We start from the raw sequence: 19,502 nt of genomic DNA, 5'->3' as shown, positions 1-19,502 counted from the left end.
CATTTCCCCAACAATCCCAGCCAGATGCGCCTTCACCATTTCCGTAAATACACGATCGTCGATGACCATGACCTTGAAAAATGTCAACAGGGAAGGCGAGAGGGTTGTGGGGGACGGATGTAATGTTTCCTAAATGTGTGCCCATCAATCCCTTCATCGACGATTGCCAACTGTCATGGACGGAAAACATTTTTGGAGGGTGTGGGGTGCTGTGGATCCACCCCCCCTCCTCACCCCCCATCTCAGACGGAGGCTGGGGCCACCGCTCCATTGGCCCCACCCTCTGCACGCCCCTCCCTTGGATGCATTGTAAAACTGTAGATGTGAAGGTGCAGCAACAGCTAACGAGTAAAAATTATCTTTAGCAAAATAGATAATTTTTGCATTCTACTGCGCTTTAAAGTCCTAATTGTAGTGTCTGAGGATACTTTGCGGTAACTCTTGTTGTTAACATACTGCCCTGTGCTCCATTGCACCATGTACAGTGTGCTGCACATGTGTGAGTTGTATTTCGGTCCTCACAGTCCATCTACCATATGTTAAATCAAAGCATATTTTATTCTCTTTAAGGCCACAGCTTGTGAGTTGTTTTTATGACATGCTGGACCGTATGCGTTTTATGTCTGAAGTACAATTTCCTCTGCTTGCGCAGTGCGGAGGAGTTTGGGTGTGTTTTGGAAGGGAGTCTAACGATTACAATGACGGGGTAGCGTGCGGTGTGCGTGCTGCAGAACATTTTGGCTATCTTTGCCCTCTTTGCTTGTGGTCTGTGCTGTCATGTGTGGCCATCATTAAGATTACACGCATGCCAGTAGAGACCATTAAAAAAAGTTAAAGGCACTCTTACCAGTATATTTCAGAAGAACCTGAGCTACAAACTAGGGAACAAAAATGTTTGAGAGGAGCTTTTACCTGCTTTACATGGAAAGAAATCTAAAAGCGTGTCGACGGAAAACCTACTAAACTTGATCAGATGTGTATCTGTTTTCATAAAAGCTGGCTGAAGGGCACCCAGCTCCTCCATGAGAACCAACATTTGGATGACTGATAAAGTTGAACATTTTGTCACACTGATCTCTCCTTCATGAAATAAAAATACATAGCCCTATCAGAGAGCTTCTATTGCCAATTTCTCCAACAGCACCACATCTACCAACCAACTTCAGATCAGATCTTTGACGTCTTTCATAGAGTGAAGGTTAGTCATGCCAGAGGGAAGCGTGTTGCTCTTTGTCTTGGGAAATGTTTCTTTGAAACAGACTTCAGATCAGATAACTTGAGTTTGACTCCAAGTGACTTACTGCTCAATCAGTGTAACCGGATCTGTGCGAGTCTTGGAAGGGGTGAGAGAGAGACACAACAAGAGGCCACTTCAGCGTCCCTGCATCATCACTTCCTCCAGTTTACATACCTGCGGCTTATTTCACTCAGCAATCTCTGTTGCGTTATTGCTCCTTTCTGTCACTCTGCTGATAATGTTTCCTGCTCCAAGTACAGTGTGCGGTATTAAGCCTGTAGTGCTGTGCGATGATTTGTGTTTCTTGTTTTCAGAAGAAACGTGTGTGTAATGTGTGTAATTGACTTCCATTCTTGACATTGCTTCAGACTTTGGAGAAGGGAATCTGAAAACGAGTTGGCCGCGGTCGAGCTATAAAAGTTGAGATTTTGTAGCAATGACACCATTGTGAGTCTTGTGGTGCCTTTGTTTTCGGTTTGTATGATTTTATTCTCAAAGCTCCATCCACAAAAAGAAAACAAATTATTACAGTGGTCAAAAAAATTCTACTCCTGTTTTGAAATCAGATTTTTTTTCAGTGATTTATCGCGCTGAGTCCGAATCTGCCATGTTTCTCTCAGCACATCAGGTTTTAATTATGATAATCATAATGGATGGATATTACTACTACTGACAATCACAACAACAGCATAGAAACAACAACAATAGTAACAATAATATGAACAACGATAATAACAAAAATACCAATAATAATAACACGAATAAGAATACTAGTAGTAATACTATTCAGTAATATAATTGGTAATATTAAGGTTTAGGTTCAGCAGCAGGCCCATTTTTTTTCTGAAATGTTATAGCTATTAATAACAAACCATGTTAAAATCGGGACTGTGCTAGCTTTTATTGGTCAAACTTTAAAACAACAAATTAAAATGTCTCAAACAGATTTGGTCAGAAAAACAGGGTATGCCAATTTTTAAATCTGTGTCAGAAATGGGTTTGGAGACACATAAAGGAATCTCTGATTAAAAAGTTGCTGTAACCAGTGTTATAGGATGTAAAGTTCAGAATCAGAATTTATTCATCATTGCACAGCAACTCATCAAGATTAAATTCTAAATCTTAAAAATTGCACCACATAGAAACAAAATACAGAATAAACAATGACAATAAATTTAGACATCCTGTCTGCCTGATGGAATCTATTCTGTTGGCCAAATAAGGTTGTTATTATATTCAGCTTTGGAGAATTTCAGGATGAACCTTAAATGGGGGATAACCTTTCAAGGTGAACTTCATTTGGCTTTCTCTAAACGTTTGAAGGCACATTCCCAACTGTTCAATGTTTCAGCAACTTGCTCTTCTTTTCACAAAGTGTTGTTATCGTGGGCGCTATGGCTCAGTGGTAGAGAGGTTGGGGGTGCAATCCCCGGCCATTGGGACCTAGTCAAGGTGTCCTTGAGTAAGATACTAACCTACTAGCCCCCCCCACCCCCCCCCCCCCCCCAGTTGTTCCTGATGGTGCGTCATCAGTCGGTAAATGTGGAAACAGTGTAACACTTTGAGTACCCGAAGGGTGGAACAGCCCATTTACCAAGTTGTCTTGTTGAAAATGCCCATGAGATGACTGTTGTTTTGTGACAGTTAACACACTGCCCGCCAGCATGGTCACATGCCCAAATCCCCCCCATCTTTTAAGCAGCAGGCTGACCATCTGTTTCAGGCGTGCACACACATGCTCACGTAGGCAAACACATTGACACTGACATGCCCTTCAGGTCATATTTGGATGGATTCAGCCTTGCAGTTGTGAAAGGACTGCGTGCTCTATGTATGGGAGTCCAGAGAGGATGCTGATCGGGTGGTTTCTGTCGTACTTCAGACCGTTTTCAAGTTAAACCGTGACATGCAGGAGGTCAGATGAAGGATGACAGGAAATTACCTAACAAGGGTCAATCTTTTATTTGCCACTTCGTATGACCCTGATCCATTTCCTCTTTTCGTCCAAGGCCGAGTTTGTGCCATGGTCATGGAAAATGTGTTACACATCCTGATATGAGATCTGAGTTATTTTGATGTCTGTGGGTCATGTTAGGAATTGGCTGACATTTAGCAATCACTCGTTTTAGTTTATGCCATTTTAAAGACCTTCTCCAGTACGACAGTTTTAGAGTTCAAGACAAAGGTCAACGTTGTAAATGGGAGTATCCATCAATTTTCTCCACCGCTTGTCCTCATTAGGGTCACCGGTGAAATTTAGGCTTTCCCGGTTCTCTTTGGTTGAGAGGCCCGGTACCCCTGTAGATTGGTCACCATCTCACGTACAGCAAAAAGGAAAAAATATATCAACTGAAATGACTCAAAAAAGACACTGATTGCTTTGATAACAGTGACTCACATGGTAAATGTTTGTGCACTGGCAAATAAAGCGGTTCACAGCACAGTATTTGTGTCTCTTAATGTATTTGAGAGAAACTTGTGAATGGCGTGATTGTATGCTGACGAAAAAGGCCGGCAGCTGCTAGTCTTAGTGTTTGGGGGAGCTTATGTGTGCTCTTGGAGTAAGGATGTGTGTTAATGATAATCCTGTAGATCCAGGGGACTTGTCCTTTATCCTCTATGAGTGTGCATGTTGCGCTCCACGGCAAAATCGTTTGGCCACATTACATAACATCATGTCCAATGCTGCTTTTGTCATAATCCTTCAAATTTCAGATTGCTCCGCCTTCGTTGCTTTCTGATTGCAGAGTCACATGAGTAGTTCTTGCCACTGCTCTATTTTCCTATTTGTTGGCTGGTGTTTGCACCCACAAGACGGTGTCCTATGATTGTGAAAGTAGCCTTGTGAAATGAATTGATCCCATGTTCTTCTGTCTTGCTTGTCTTCTCCTTACAGCGGTAATGACTTGAAGTCGGTGCCTCCTACCGCCCAGTGAAGGACGTGCCTGACAGCCGCTAATGGGAACTCCTCCTCCGCCATGAGTGCTCGCGATGGAGTTGGCGGCATGGGCACTCTGGGACGGCGGCAGCGCTTGGAGAACTCAGAGTTCACCGTGCGCGTCTATCCAGGCACGCTGGCCGAAGGCACCATCTACTGCCCGATCAGTGCTCGAAAGACAACCTCAGCTGCTGAGACGATCGAACGTGTCATTGACCGACTCCAGCTGGACCGTACCAAGTGTTATGTTCTGGCAGAGGTGAAAGAGTTTGGTGGAGAAGAATGGATTCTCAACCCCAGCGACTGCCCCGTGCAGAGAATGATGCTCTGGCCCCGTGTGGCGCTCGAGCATCGCTCTCTGTCCGGAGGCGAAGATTACCGCTTTCTCCTACGGCTGAAGAACCTGGACGGTTCAATTCACTATGGCGGCAGCCTCCAGATGTGGCTGCAGGTCACCGAGGAACGCAGGCGCATGGTGGAACGCGGACTATTGCCGCAGCCCGAAACCCAAGGTGACCGTGCCGATTTATGTTGTCTACCGGAGCTCACTGAGCGCTCGCTGCTGGACAACCTGCGCTCACGTTTCCAACAGGAAAAGATTTACACCTACGTTGGGAGTATCCTCATTGTCATTAACCCATTCAAGTTCCTGCCCATCTACAATCCCAAATATGTGAAGATGTATGATAATCACTCACTGGGAGATTTAGAGCCTCACATCTATGCAGTGGCTGATGTTGCTTACCATGCGATGCTGCAGAGACAGACGAATCAGTGCATTGTTATATCTGGAGAAAGTGGCTCTGGCAAGACACAAAGTACAAACTTTCTTATTCATCATCTGACCGCTCTCAGCCAGAAAGGTTTTGCCAGTGGAGTGGAGCAGATCATCTTGGGGGCAGGTCCAGTATTGGAGGTAAGTGTGTGTGTGTGGGAGGGGGGGGGGGGGGGGTTAAAAAAATAAGCATTTCAGAGTCTTGCTCTTTGACAGTGGTTCTTAACCTTGTTAGACGTACCAAAACCAACCAGTTCAGATGAACATTGACCGTACCCTGAGCAAAAAATAAAAATACAGTGTACTCCGCTTAATAGAACAGGCCGTAAGCAATGAACATTGTAAACTAGTGGTTTTCGAAGTGTAGCTATCGCGATACTGTACCACTATCGCGAGAAAACGCGGTAGTTCTAGCTGTATACAGTAACAGGTAGCACGCGTCACTCCACACATAGACACACGCACGTCACAATGGCTTCAACTTCATTCAAGAGACGAGGGCTATAAGAAGGACATACTCAGACGATACGATGCATTGCCGGATTCTCAGAAGGTACGCCCGCGGTTTCCAGGACTTCCCTCTTATCCAGCGCATTGAGAGGGAAGTCAACCGCAAAATTACGGACTCCTGTTTCCAGACAAAAGTAACGAAATTTTTCTCGTGATTTGAGATGTTTGACTGAAGTTGATTAAAGTTGTTGTTTTGTTGTTTGATTAAAGATATGGACGTCCACAGTTGAAATATCTCTTGTAACTCGTCAGCAGGGGTTTTTCTGCGTGCATAACTTGGTCGTCGACGTGTCTGAAGGTGTACCTAATAAAGTGTCTCCGGTTAATAGAAACTCCGCTTAGTAGAACAGAAGCGCTTCGGCCCAATGGTGTTCTATTAAGCGGAGTGCACTGTATCATTCAAGAAGCGTATCTTCAGTTTTGCTACGTGAGACTAGAGTCGCTCAACTTGGCGTGACAAATTCTCACGTTCCGTGATGCATGTTGAATCCATGTTGTACGGATTCGTCTGACCGCTTCCTTTTTTTGCTCGACATGTCATGTATTATTTAATTTATTTATTTATTCATTTTTATCACAGCTCGTACTATCATGACAGTCACACGTTGACTACTGAGCGAACTAAATTTCCCGCAGCACTGATTGGACAAGCAGTGTAACGTGATCATCTCCAGCCAGTGATGGCCAAGCGGGCGTGTCATAACTAAAATGTTTGTGTCTTAACCTCCATGGCAGAGACTCCGTCGAACCCCCGAGACTGATTGACCGAACCCGTGGAGTTTGATCGAACCCAGGGTTAAGAACCACTGCTCTATGAGTTACTGTACTTGCAACATAGCATCCGAATCAATACACCTGACTTTGAACTTGAAAACAATTGCAAGTGTTCTTTCAGCCTTGGCTTAACTTTGCTCAATAGACATTGATCAGTGACATCTCATGCTGTAAGCATTTCCAAAAGCTTGCTGATCTTTTTCTTCATTTTGTCTTTTTCAAGCCATTTTATTGTGTCTTCATGGAGCTTTGCTGCGAATGTTCAAGTGGATTTTTAAGCAGAGTTATACAACTCTGCTTATCCCCACCTGCCTCTTGGCTCGCTTGGTGTTGAATTGCTCGAACCCCTTACAGAGGTTTATTGCGGGTTTAGCTGTGTGGGGATTATGTAGTGCACACAGGAGCTCTGTCTGTGGCCAACCAGTGGATGTCAGTGGTTATACTAGTAGATTCTTGCTTTTGTGATTACAGCACAGATGAAGACTGTTTCAGGGTGAATGTGGGAGAGGCCCAGCCAAAGGCCGTAAAGGAAACTGGTTGTTTTTATATCTTGAAGGAACATTCCACTCATATTCCTTTTTTCTACTTGTCCCTTCACCGCACACCATAGTATTTGACATCAGCTGAATTCTTGAAGCTTGTGCAACACTGTCATGAACTGTACGCACAAAGCCAATTGTTGTTGCATATCGTCAAAAGTGTTAAGGAATGTTATCGGGTGTCAGATTGCTCAGAGTCACGTCACCTGACCACCAGCTATTGACACTTGACAGCTCCAAACAACATGAGGGTGTTCTGAAAAACAGACAATTGCTTGGGGTCCTTTTCGATCTGACAGCCGCGGATGGAAAAATGTTCTTAGTATCGAGCGGAAATAGTTTGAGTGTTTTGGTTTTGTCACAATTTGCAGATTGACATTGACTGTGTTGTTAGTCACCGAACTAGTTTTACCTTCCCATCCACATCCACCCACTTGGTCTCCGTTGTTTTTTTTTTTTTCGGTTCTTTGAATTGCCTGGGGCATTTTGATTATAAGTGGTGGTGTTGATTTAATGCGGTTTGGTCATTGACATCTTACACAGCTTATTGCCATTTACATGTTTAGATATGGCTTCCAGTTTGGCAAAGCACTCTATAAATCTCTGTTTTTAAAGGTGCAATATAAATAAAATTATTATAAAAAAATAATTATTACAAAAATATGAATACTGTACAACTGCATTCATGGCTGAGACTCTACGAACCTCACTAAAATCAAAGCATTGAACAAAGCATGCCTCAAAAAAGAAATTGCATCATTATTCAAATGTTGATGAAGCAGTGACATTCTCACACACACAGACACACACACACACCACTGTGATGAACCAAGTTAAACATGCAAGCAGGTGACCAGGAATCTTCAATCACCATAATTTCAATGAAGGTTAAGTTTAATTAAGTTTGAAATTGCCTCGCTGAAAATGAAATGCAGTTTGCTGCGTTGCTCAGGAGAAATTAAATCTGTTGATGTTTGGTTGTTCATTATAAAGGGAGATGTATGGCAAATTGAAAACGGCAGTTCGAAGGTTCTCATTGTTGCAACAGGTAGCCGGACTGTTTTATCGTCCTCACTTCAGCAAACCCTTCACAAAAATGCCACTCACCAGTGCTTCTGTCGAGTTAATGTGTAAGCATGCTGGCTGCACAGCAACACGCCTGAGAGATTTAGATAGCAGAGGAGTTGCCTTTGATTGTTTGCACAGTTGGATTGCATATCTGCCCGTGGGATGATTGATGCCAAGACTGGAGATGCGCTGCTACTGCAGGGAGACGGAAGGGAAGAAGAATGGCAGCCAGCGTTGCCTTACTGGCATGTAGTGCTAAATTATAATTGGTGTTCATTCATTAAGCGTGGCGAGATGGTTGCTGTATTTTCCACACCAATACAAGTACATACTGTACAGTCATCTTAAATATCAAATGGCACCACATATTGTTTCTATTGTATTTATTGCACAATACTGAAAACCTCAACTGGTGTGGTAGCTAATTTTAATTGCCCTCTCATCCGGGCCATTACGTCAACGTGTTTGAATGGATGGAGGCGACTATTAATAATCGTCAGCAAACAACATTAAATAAGCTTTTATTTTGCATGATGTGCATTTGCGGCCTTGTGAACCAAGTGTTTCTGTTCATTGTCACTCTGCTGAGTTATTCCAAGTGCTCTCTTATGTCGGCCACAAAAAAAGCTTTGATACAAATAACCACGGCTTCGAAACTATAACTAATAATTTTAAGACCATAGTTGCCATGCCTGAAACCAATGTTTCCACATGGGCAGACGGATATGTATCGTGCACTTTTCCGGCAACCAAAAAGTATCCAGTCTTGTATTATGCCCAGGGCTTGTGGTTGGTTTTGTCCTCAAATTTGTTCAAGTTTTATGTTGTTACTGCAAAGCGGAGCTGGGGGCGCTTGGAAACGGTGACGTAAATGCGGTGGCTGGGTCGCCTGCCCGGCCGGCCACCCAAGCACTCTTGCGCTACAATGAGAAAATGGGGTGTTTTCTGTTTTAATGTAATATAGAGGATTCTACCATTGTTAGCTTGAACGCAGTCTGTGGTGTTAGTTGATAGTAGACAAGACACTGTATTGTATTCATTTTGCAAATGTTGCGAGTTAGTTTCCGTAGCGCCAACGTGGCTAAGCAGTCATCGAGTTTGAGTGTGACATGACGTGATTATTGTGGGAAATGTGGAAGAAAAATAAATGAGGACCAGGCGAGCATGACAGTTGCTGCTGCATTTTTTCTTTTTTAATAAGTCCTCATATCTGCTGGCAGCGGAGAAACCGTTAATGGCCGCTTGGGATCATGAACAACACAAGCCCCTGGCTTTTATGAAAAGCAATATTAAATTGTTCTTTACTTTGAAGTGAGTAGAGTGTTCACAGATCGAATGTTATGTGGAGAGGTGTTCTGATCACATGTCCAAGTAATCAATCAGATAACAGATTCTGCAAAGATTTGTGTGTTCCAGCCCTAAATCATTGACTAGAAGTTTTGACCATCTGATTTTAAAGATCGCTTTCTCTTTGTCTTTTAAGAATCTCTTTCCTTGACTTGCAGGCAAAACTTGCCTGAAGCCAAAATCCTGCAGACACATTTTAAAATCATCTCCATTGAGAATATCTCAGGAGGTATTGGAAGCGAGCCCAGACCTCAATATATAGTGTTTACTCAACCTCTGATGAGCCTTGTCACTCAAGTAATTCAAGAATTAAAGCTGTGGTTGAAAGTGACGAAAATAGACTTGACGTTTTTATTATTATTATTTTTTTTTTTTGTGGAGGTTATTGTAAATATAAATTAATTGGCCGGGCGATATATGATCAAAATCATAATGATTGCTTTTGCAGATGAAACACCGATACAATCTTAACTTTCTCATGAAACAGTCAACACTGTTTAAGTAGATATGGGCAAAACGTAAAGCACATGTATGGTTGACAGAATGTTATTCTGTGAGAATTCCATCCTTCTCTATCCTGTCATCTGACTTTTAACACGCATTATCTCTAAATATACAAGTAGTTGCACTGTACATGATGTTTAGAGTGCATTATCAGCATATTGCTAACAACATTTTTACATTTGCTAACTCGACGTGTTTATTATGACTGTGCGTGATAGTCTGTGTGAATTAACTCGTTCTCAATCCACTCATCTGCCCGATAAAACACATCTCTTGGTACATATAAATTGATAAGGTTTCTATTTGTGGTTGTTGTGCATTATTACTTTGAAAATTGTCTCCCGTTTCAGTTGAACTCTTTCTGTATAACATCTATTTTGAATGCAACTCAGTCAAAGGTGACACTTTTGGACATGCAATAGAGGTGTTTGGTTTTTATTTTTGACTCTTCATCCATTAGCCGAGCCACTTCACTTCATGGCAAAGAAAATAAGAATGGAAGAATCTGGTTTAACATAAAAGGACATAATGCAAAAATAATGTTTGGCCACTCGCTTTACTCATTGTGGTGCTCATTTACAGTATGGTCTTAAGTCTCAAGTAAAATTCCCCAGTTGTGCTTTTTTTGCATATTTTTCATTTCTCTCTTGTTAAGTTAAACACTGAAGTATTTTAAAACAATCAATTGTTATGCCTGCAATTCATATCTTTGTTGTAAGCATTGAGGGACAAATATATATATATATATATATATATCGCATCTCGCCCATCTCTACCGAAACATCTGTGCGGAGTATGGACTGGAAACCCCAAGGTCAAAATGGGAAACACCTCCGAAGGTGGTGGAGAATGAAAGAGCGAAGATCCTGTGGGACTTCCAGATCCATACTGACAAGATGGTAATGGCGAACCAACCAGATATCGTGATCATAGATAAAGGGCAGAGGAAAGCCGTTGTCATGGATGTAGCGGTCCCAAGTGATGGAAACATCAGGAAGAAGGAACATGAGAAACTCGAGAAATAACAAGGGCTCAGAGAGGAGCTGGAGAGAGCCTGGAAGGTAAAGGTGACAGTCGTGCCTGTGGTGGTCGGAGCACTCGGGGCAGTGACCCCCAAACTAGATGAGTGGTTGCAACAGATCCCGGGAACAACATCAGACATCTCAGTCCAGAAATGTGCAGTGCTGGAAACGGCAAGGATACTGCGCAGAACCCTCAACTTCCTGGCCTCTGGTAGAGGACCCGAGCTGAATGAGGGACGGACACCACCCGAGGGGTGAGATGAGGATTTTTTTTTTATATATTATTAGAGCTGTCAGTTTAGCACGTTTTTATTGGGATTAATTTAAATGAATTTTAACGGGATTAAATTTTTTCTCGCGAGATTAACGCAGCACACGTCACAAGCGGATGTTACGTTGCTCTATAAATACACCAGAACAAAACAACAAGCGCGCTGCAGAAGTCCACGCCCATGTCTGTTTTGCCAGCCACGGCACCGAAAACGGATACTTAAAGAGTTTATGAATGGAAAGTTTACTTTTAAAAAGTTGCCCGATTGCTCCACTGACAAGACCAAAGTTATCTGTTCTCTCTGTCTGTATCATAGAGGTATACGATGTATGCCACTGACACGATTGTTACTTGTTTGGAACTATTTTGTGTGGAAGGTTACAGTGTTCTGCATCCAATCCATATAAATAGAGCGGGTGGAACTTCTCTGTGTTTGTCTGACAGTGGTAGCGACCTAGCGAAAATAAAACGTCTCCAGTGTTGTCATTCGAAATGAGGTCTACACAAAAACAGTAGAGAGACTTCCGCAGAAGAAGGACCAACACAATCAACATAGCCTGACTTGTGTTAGGGGGAGTGACCGCCCCCGCCGACCCCCCGCACCTTTCAGAATGGTTTTCCCCAGCAGCATGGCGGAAGTGCGTGCGCTTTTTTGTACGGCGGGCAGTTTTGAATACAGCGGCACATAATGAATACTGGTGTCCACTGTCTCGTTATTCTTCAACAAACATACAGAAACAGACTGCTGTGTTCAAAGTAAACTTGAGAAAAACGAAGTATGCAACCATGGTTTAAATCTACTATAGGCTGAGTACTAGTTTACCTTAGATGTGCACTTTATAATGTTATATTGCTCTGTTTTGATTTTATTAAAAAAAGCTGTTAAAGCAGCTGTTGTGTGACAAAATATTGTTTTCACTGTTGTTGATGGATAGTAATATTGTGTGAGAGATTATGTGTGAATAACTGCTCCAAGTGAAAAATATAAAATTGAAAATCGAAATTGTTATTTCAGATAATATTTGCATTTGGCAAAAAATCAGAAAACTGATTCATGATTCCATGTTGATGAGAGCATTAAAATGGGGGAAAAATAGGACAAAAAATGTAAAAGGAAATTCAGAAACAATAAAAAATGTGTGAGTAATCGATTAATTTTTTAGTCCATTTGAGTTAATTATGACAGTTGCATTTTTAAGTAGATATTTTAATCGTTTGACAGCTCTAATGTATGTATATATATATATATATATATATATATTTTTTTTTTTAATTCATTCATTTAAAATATTTGTCCAATTATTAATCAGTTATTGAAATTAGTTTCTTTTAGTCTTAGATTAGAAATAAGCATGACTCCTCCCTCCCCACTCCCCATCATCACTTTGTGAGAATGATACAATTTTGCCTTCTTTGCCAGCACAGAGGTGATGATTACTGACTTAAGAGTGACTATCGTGTTTAGATACAGCAGTAGCCAGCAGAATCTTCTTGCTACTTGTAACGAGCTAGTGCGGCCTAAGTAGTACCAAGCTCAGAATAGCACCTTGTGCCAATTAATTGTATCTGTGTCCAGCCCGGCAAAGCCTTTTGGGTTAGTGGTGTATTCTCAGTTTTACAATTCACTCTGTTTTGATCAGGCGCAGAATTCAAATTTTCTCTTTCAAATGTGAAACCGCTTCTTTCGAATCTTGTGCTAAGGGTAAAGGAGTCTGAAAATGACCGCAACTGTATGAATTAAGATACGTTTTTTTGCCTTTTCTTACCTCACAACTGCCATGTGTTGGGCCTTCAGCATGAAGATTAAATCCATACTAAAGTATTGTTCACCTTCTCGTCCAATTTGACAGAATGAATCGACATTCTTGTGACTTTACTGTCTACTGTACATTGAGTGAAATGTTTTGTGGTTGTATGTATGATGCTTTGATCCTTTTAAGGTTGCAGGAACTACTCTGCACATTTGACATCTGCTTTGTCTTATGTTGTAGGTGTGACTGATTTTTAAACAGCCAGCTATTATAAGATGCTGAACAATAGGCTTGTTCGCTTGTTCTAAGCGAAGAACAGCCAGATTCAGCTTCAGTATCAGTGCAGCAGTGTTTATCATGATTGCTCAGTACTGAAAATACAATCTTCGCAAGCTGCTGAAAAACCTCAGTGCACATTATAGCAGCAAAGCAGTTAGCTTCCCTCTTGACCACTTGATTGTGCTTATCTATTTTGAGCCTTTAAGCTTCTACGGGCACCTGAAACTTTAGGTCTGCAGTTGGTATCTTTTTTTTCCATTGTTTGAATAGCAATGTATTATTTAGAGTGATTGTTTAGCTCACAATTGCTTCAGAAGTGGATCCCAATATCAAACACGTAGGTAGCCCTTTGCAAGAATCTGTACTCAAGAAGTATGTCGTTCTGTTTCATTCAGTGAGTACATCACTGCCCTCTCGTGTGATATAGTCAAATTGTTCTTTTATTTGGATTTGTTTGGACATTAAAATAATACCCAATAATAATTGTTAGATGAACAGGAATTGAAAAAAAAGATTTATGAATAAATCTGGATTCAAAATATTTTTTATCCGATTATTCAATAATTGATGGATTAGTTGACAGAATAACCAATTCTGAAAATATTCGAAGATGACAGCATTAATACAAAGAAAATCTGTGATTCTAGCTGTGTGACCGAACCGTGAAATGCTGTTCTTCACCAAAAAAAAGGATCGCGAGCAAAGTGTTTGCACTTCTCACAATTCATGCGCAATGGCCATTCATCTTGTCTAACATTAAGTAACTGTGTTTTGTCAAATTGTTAAAAGTGTGTTACCACACGAATGCAAAATCTTTCGGCGGTGAGCTCAGGAAATAGACCCCACCCGTTTTCTGAGGAACGTGCAAGGTGCATTTTGTAAATGCCACAGCTTGATAACTGTACGGTACTGTATAAAAACTACCTTCCTTACTCCCTTACAATTTTTTTATCGTGAGAGAGAGTATAAACGAAAAATATAGTATAATTCATATTCCATGTGGATTCTAATTGAGTGTCGTTTTGCTTAAACCTAGCCACTCTGTCAGTGTTTTTTTTTTTTTTGGCACGTTACCTGGTATTACTGAATTTTTGTGTTTTAAAGTGTATTTGAAAGGCACAGTCATTTTCGACAGAAAGAAGACCAAATCTAATCAAGATCGCAGTTGTCTGATTTCTCGACAGGATTGTGGTGTGTGGCTCCCTTAGCTAATGTGCAATTCTTTCCAATGTTGCGGCCAAGTAACTTGACAATGTGGCTGTTTGTGTGCGCTCACAGACACTGTATTTATGCTCAACCAGAGTTTGCAGGTGCATGAACACACACACACACATGCAGACGCACACACACACACACATGCACGCACGCACGCACGCACACAGACACACAAACACTTGCTTGTATGCATGCTTACTTATACTGCAATCTGAAGTTAATCTCAGATTGGACATCCACTGGACTACACCTGTAGCAGTACGTCACACAAAAACGGGATGGACAAAGACGTCTTGGTTCTATGGTGTGGTCACTCTGCCAAATCCATCCACAGTAAATCAAATTATGAGACATCAGCTGTTAGTCTCAGTTCATGCTTTCAGTGTCACGGAATCGGCTCACCTGTTTTCTGAGTTTGGTCAAACTGAATCGTGATTGATCTACTGCGATGCCATTTTCACTCGACAGCATAATGAACGTCCCCTGAGATGGATAAAAGCAGGTGGACTTTGCTGTTGAAGTCAAATTCCACAGTTTAGACTGGTGGGGCTGCATAGAACATATTGTCTTTTTGTATTTGTATTTTTTAATTTCTTGACTTCCCCTTTAACTTTGGCTCGTTAGTGATGGCTGGAATCTAGCTGTAGTTGCATCGTTCAACCACAAGGATTTTTGAGTATGTATGATTCAAGATGTGTGTAAATTTACACTCATCCAAATTGATTAATCCTATACTTTGCATGATAATGCTTGTTTACATGTATTACTCACACTCCTGTGCATACGCATGCTTAAGTAAAATAAATGAGGCCCTTGCAATTAAAAAAAAATAGCCCCTATATTCTCTCTCTCGGTCTCTTTGTCGGTTGGCTTTTCTTGGTCCCTTGGGGGAAAAAAATGCTGCGCATCAATATTAAACTAAATAATTCAAAGGTAACAGAGCTATAAAATTGTAGTTCGTAATGCATTTTGAAGGAGTGGCGATATGGCTTCCTTTGAGAACTTTACAACCGTTTTTAGACATTACTGCATTTACTGAGTGAGCACTGACCTCATGCTTTAATCACTACGGAACTTAGAAGCCCTTAACCACACAATGACAGGGTCACGACTTGTGTGCCCTGTCAAGCTGGACGACTCACGCACAGTTAAGTCCATATTCGTAAAAACAGCCTCTTCTGTGATGTGGTCTAGAGTCGGCGAGACACATTGTGTGAGCGTAGGACACACAACCGTCGACAGCCTTCGGTTTCCTGAGATCGCAGCAGCTAACTGTGGTGGTCAAAGAGGTCGAAGCAAGACACTCCTGAGGAAGTTGCCTTGCTACTTAACAAATGCTAGATGCACACACGCACACACGCACACACACACACACACACACACACACACACACACACACACACACACACACACACACACACACACACACACACACACACACACACACACACACACACACAATTAACCACAGAGGTGCAAAGTCATGTTCGGAACAGACGTTCTTATCACTAACACGTCCATATGTAAGCCACATGTCATGCATTAGTTGGGCTTGCGAGAGCCATTCAAGCCAGGCGAGGGGTGTGACATTGCACGTCCACTATCCTAAATCTAAGCTCCATGGTCAAAGACAGAAAGAAGGTCAATCCAATTAGACGGACCTAGAGACACAAACATAGGGACTCATTTCAATCCTGTGTCAATCCAAGAATACCCGAGCCAGCCTGAAGCATCGAAAGACTGCATGTTTGCTTGTCCTGGAAGCCAAACTTGGCATTTTACTGTCGTTTATTTACACCCTGAAGGAAACACTTTTATGTGCACAAAGCCGAATGAAATGATTAGTAGTGTAATGTAAAGACTTCTGTGTGCTGTTTTAACACTGTGTGTGTGTGTGTGTGTGTGCGTGCGTGCGTGTGTGTGTTTTTGCGTGCGTGTGCGCGCGCGTGCGCAAAGGAAGAAGTAGAAGAACAAAATATAGGAGCTGCTGGAAAGGCAGCCACTCTCGCGGCGCCATCTTGAAGTCAAAATTACAAAATAACACAACACAACACATAAGACACAGACAGTCGTGCAATCTTAATCACTTTTACTGCATACACATTATGTGAAGCAGTTATAGATGAAAGAGGAGAGGATCAAAGTGTTCTTTCACGAGTGCATCAGGGATATACAGCATATATAATATAAGAATTAGTAATAATAAGAATATAAGCATTACCATAGAATGAGGGATTCCTCTGTTTGATACATTTGATTATATAATGGGAAACAATACATTTGACTCATTATTTATAAGCATGTCCAAGCTAAAATGACAATTCCACGCAGCTATGTAGTTGTTGGGTGCACGTGATTTCTCTCATCTAGGACCGACACTATTGTTTTATGACCTCGTTCAATGACACCAGTGATAAAGGAGCTTGCTTTAAAAACAACAAACAAACAAAAAAAACCATTGTGAAACATACAACTAAGCTACCGACTATTCTATTTGCTAAGATATTTGCACATTTTGATTCTTTTGTAGCTTTGTGACCTTTACATGTTCAGAAAATAATTAAGTCTCCAATAAGTCTTTTTTTTTTTTACAATTACAGTATTGTGTACTCCACCAACTGCCTAAAGAAGGCTGGAGTAGGCTCCAGCACCCCCATAACCCTCATGAAGATAAGTGGTTTGGATAATTGATATTATCTATCTTTGCGACTCCATTGGTAACACTCGTTAGACATGACACTAACCACAGTGCTTTTTTTTTTAAATGACGGATGACTCGCATTCCCACTACTGCACCGACGCTTTGCAGGAACAGTGGAACAAGAGGCAGTTTCGAGAGAAAAAACAATACATTCCAATAATTAAAAAAAAAAGAATGACGTGTCGACTATTAAATCAGCCGTCGACAGATTTGGTCATCGATATAATTGTGGTGAGTCATCTCACTATGGCAGTTTGAGTTTTGCTGCTAACAAACATGAATACCAAAAAAAAGCTAACGTTTGCAGATATGACGGATACTGCATGTTGTAAATTAAGTGTTTCTTGAGGTTGAGGTCTTTTAAAGTCATTTTAGGTTCTTCCACACTGTTTACTCACTGGAGATATCCGGAGCCTGTTAAAGTATCATTTTTGTTTCTAAATTCAGCTGAAGCTTCAGGCGAACTGATTATCGGGTTCTTAGAATCACGCCTTACTTTATCTTCTTTTTCACTTCTCTTGTTGATTTTCTGCACAACCCGGTGGTCCAGTGATTAGCACGTCAACCTCACAGTGCAGAGGTACTGGGTTTAATTCCGGCTGCGGCCTCCCTGTGTGGAGTTTGCATGTTCTCCCCATGCCTCTGTAAAGTGTCCTTGGGTGTCTTGAAAGGCGCTTATAAATAAAATGTATTATTATTATTATTATTTCCTCCCACATTCCAAAAACATGCATGGCAGGCTGATTGAACACTCTAAATTGTCCCTGGGTGTGAGCGTGGATGGTTGTTCGTCTCTGTGTGCAATTGGTTGGCAACCTGTTCAGGGTGTCCCCTGCCTACTGCCCGAAGACAGCTGGGATAGGCTCCAGCACCCCCCATGAGCCCTGTGAGGATAAGCGAATCAGAAAATGAATGAATGAATGAATGTTGATTTGCCCTCATCTTACATGCACTTGGTTGCTTTGCATTCATTCGAGAAACTGGGAAACGCTTGGCCCAGCACTGACTGATCCGTATCGTTAATTAGCAACACTCTCGCACTGTTAGCGAAAGGAACCGCCGCAAAACATACTCGAGGAGGGTATGTGGTAAAATGCCCTACAGCTGCTTTGTCGTCATGGTGAACAAACAAGAAATATGTCATATACGCTTGTCAGAGTACAAAGTTGAAAGGATTTGAAGCAACAAATCTCATGCAGGAGGTACCCGCTGGCACTGAGAAGTAAAAACAAACAAAAACATACTGGCACAAGCTCCAAGCAACAGCAATCAGGTTAGGGTTTGTTCTGAAAGATAGGCTTGTTTTCCTATTGGCTGAGCATGTTTGCTTTGTGCTTGTCAAATGCTTTTGCTTGGACATGCAGGGTCATTCAAACCTCCATCACCATCCATGCAGAGAGATGATTTAAAAGGTATTTTTTGCTTGCATCTCACGCATATTGCATTTCTTTCACTTGTACCTTTGGTCAGAATTTATTGGTACTTTCAGTAAATTTATGAGCAAAGTGAATATATACAGTAGATGTGGCGATTTTCCATCTTCTGCACAAGATCCAAAGCTTTTGAATAAAGTTCCGCTGTATGCCTCTTCAACTCGTTTATAACGTGGTGCAACAAATGATTTGTGAATAGAGCGGATAGATCCCCTGCTTCCAACCTCTCAAAGGTTTCCATCTTGTATTGAATTAGGGCTGTCACTATTTAATCTTTTTCGATGAGATCGTCCTATCGATTATTCTGTTGAATAATGAAGTCATCACTGGGATTTGCGAGTCAGAATCTGAAGGAACCCATCTAGATTGGTGGGTTTTGCAGTTTTCCATGTGTCATGCCGAAATTATATTCCATGCAGATTTTTTTTTATGGGTTTCATTGAAGTGGGTGCAACGGCCGGTGTGATATTTGAGTCGACCATCAGCTTTTGTTTCTCTGTGTTGGTGGAGTGGCCCACATTGAGTCAAGCCTGTGGGTTGAGTGGAAGGAATGATGGCATTTCCTGACTGTCAAACGACAACTCTCCAGCAAATTTCTTAACACCGGGCCTTGAGTTTGACACCTGTGCTTTAACTTGACTTCCAAGAAGAATTTTACTATTGTCATATAAAAGCATTCATATATTCAAACTCGCATTGGCGAATGATGGGCTCATAGCTTGTGTGGTGGAGCCACTTTTGTGTGAGACACACACATTTGAAAGCAGCCTCAAAGTGCTCTGTCCATGTCCACCTGTGCTGCAATAGTGCTGCAGTCTTCTCCGTGAGGAAAAGAAAAAAGAAAAAAATTGTAAACTATCGATCTACACCATATGACAGTATTTTAGTTTTTGTAACTTTATGAGTTGACTGTTTTTAGGTACTACCTTCTTGAATATACTTCTCTTCTGCTGCTTTGTGAATGGCCGTAACTTAATGTCTTTTTAATGTGTCCAGCCTGCTGATGGCTGTCTCAGAACGGGAGGCAGCTGTTGCCTGCTGTGTTGGGGCGCAGTGCTTTTGGCATAAATAACACTGCATGCCTTCCCCAGTCAATTCATTGAGCCACTGCTTGTCAACGCCACTGGCTCGTGTGCTT

General features: G+C 41.6%; 2 protein-coding genes across 7 annotated transcripts in view; one reads left to right on the top strand and one right to left on the bottom strand.

Annotated features, from left to right (window-relative positions):
• LOC127599381 (uncharacterized) overlaps positions 1-19,502 on the bottom strand; it is a 207,536-nt gene that overhangs the window by 60,007 nt on the left and 128,027 nt on the right. The window lies entirely within an intron of this gene.
• myo9aa (myosin IXAa) overlaps positions 1-19,502 on the top strand; it is a 107,236-nt gene that overhangs the window by 16,700 nt on the left and 71,034 nt on the right. For all 6 annotated transcript variants that reach the window (XM_052062967.1, XM_052062970.1, XM_052062965.1 and 3 more), the window contains exon 2: positions 4,134-5,091. In XM_052062967.1, the coding sequence (XP_051918927.1) occupies positions 4,216-5,091 (876 nt within the window). In that variant the 5' untranslated portion in view covers positions 4,134-4,215. The remainder of the gene's footprint in view (positions 1-4,133; positions 5,092-19,502) is intronic.

Source organism: Hippocampus zosterae, chromosome 4 (genome assembly GCF_025434085.1).
Source record: "Hippocampus zosterae strain Florida chromosome 4, ASM2543408v3, whole genome shotgun sequence".
Taxonomy (NCBI): domain Eukaryota; kingdom Metazoa; phylum Chordata; class Actinopteri; order Syngnathiformes; family Syngnathidae; genus Hippocampus; species Hippocampus zosterae.
Note: the sequence above shows the minus strand (reverse complement) of the source record. Positions and strands in the feature narration are given on the sequence as shown.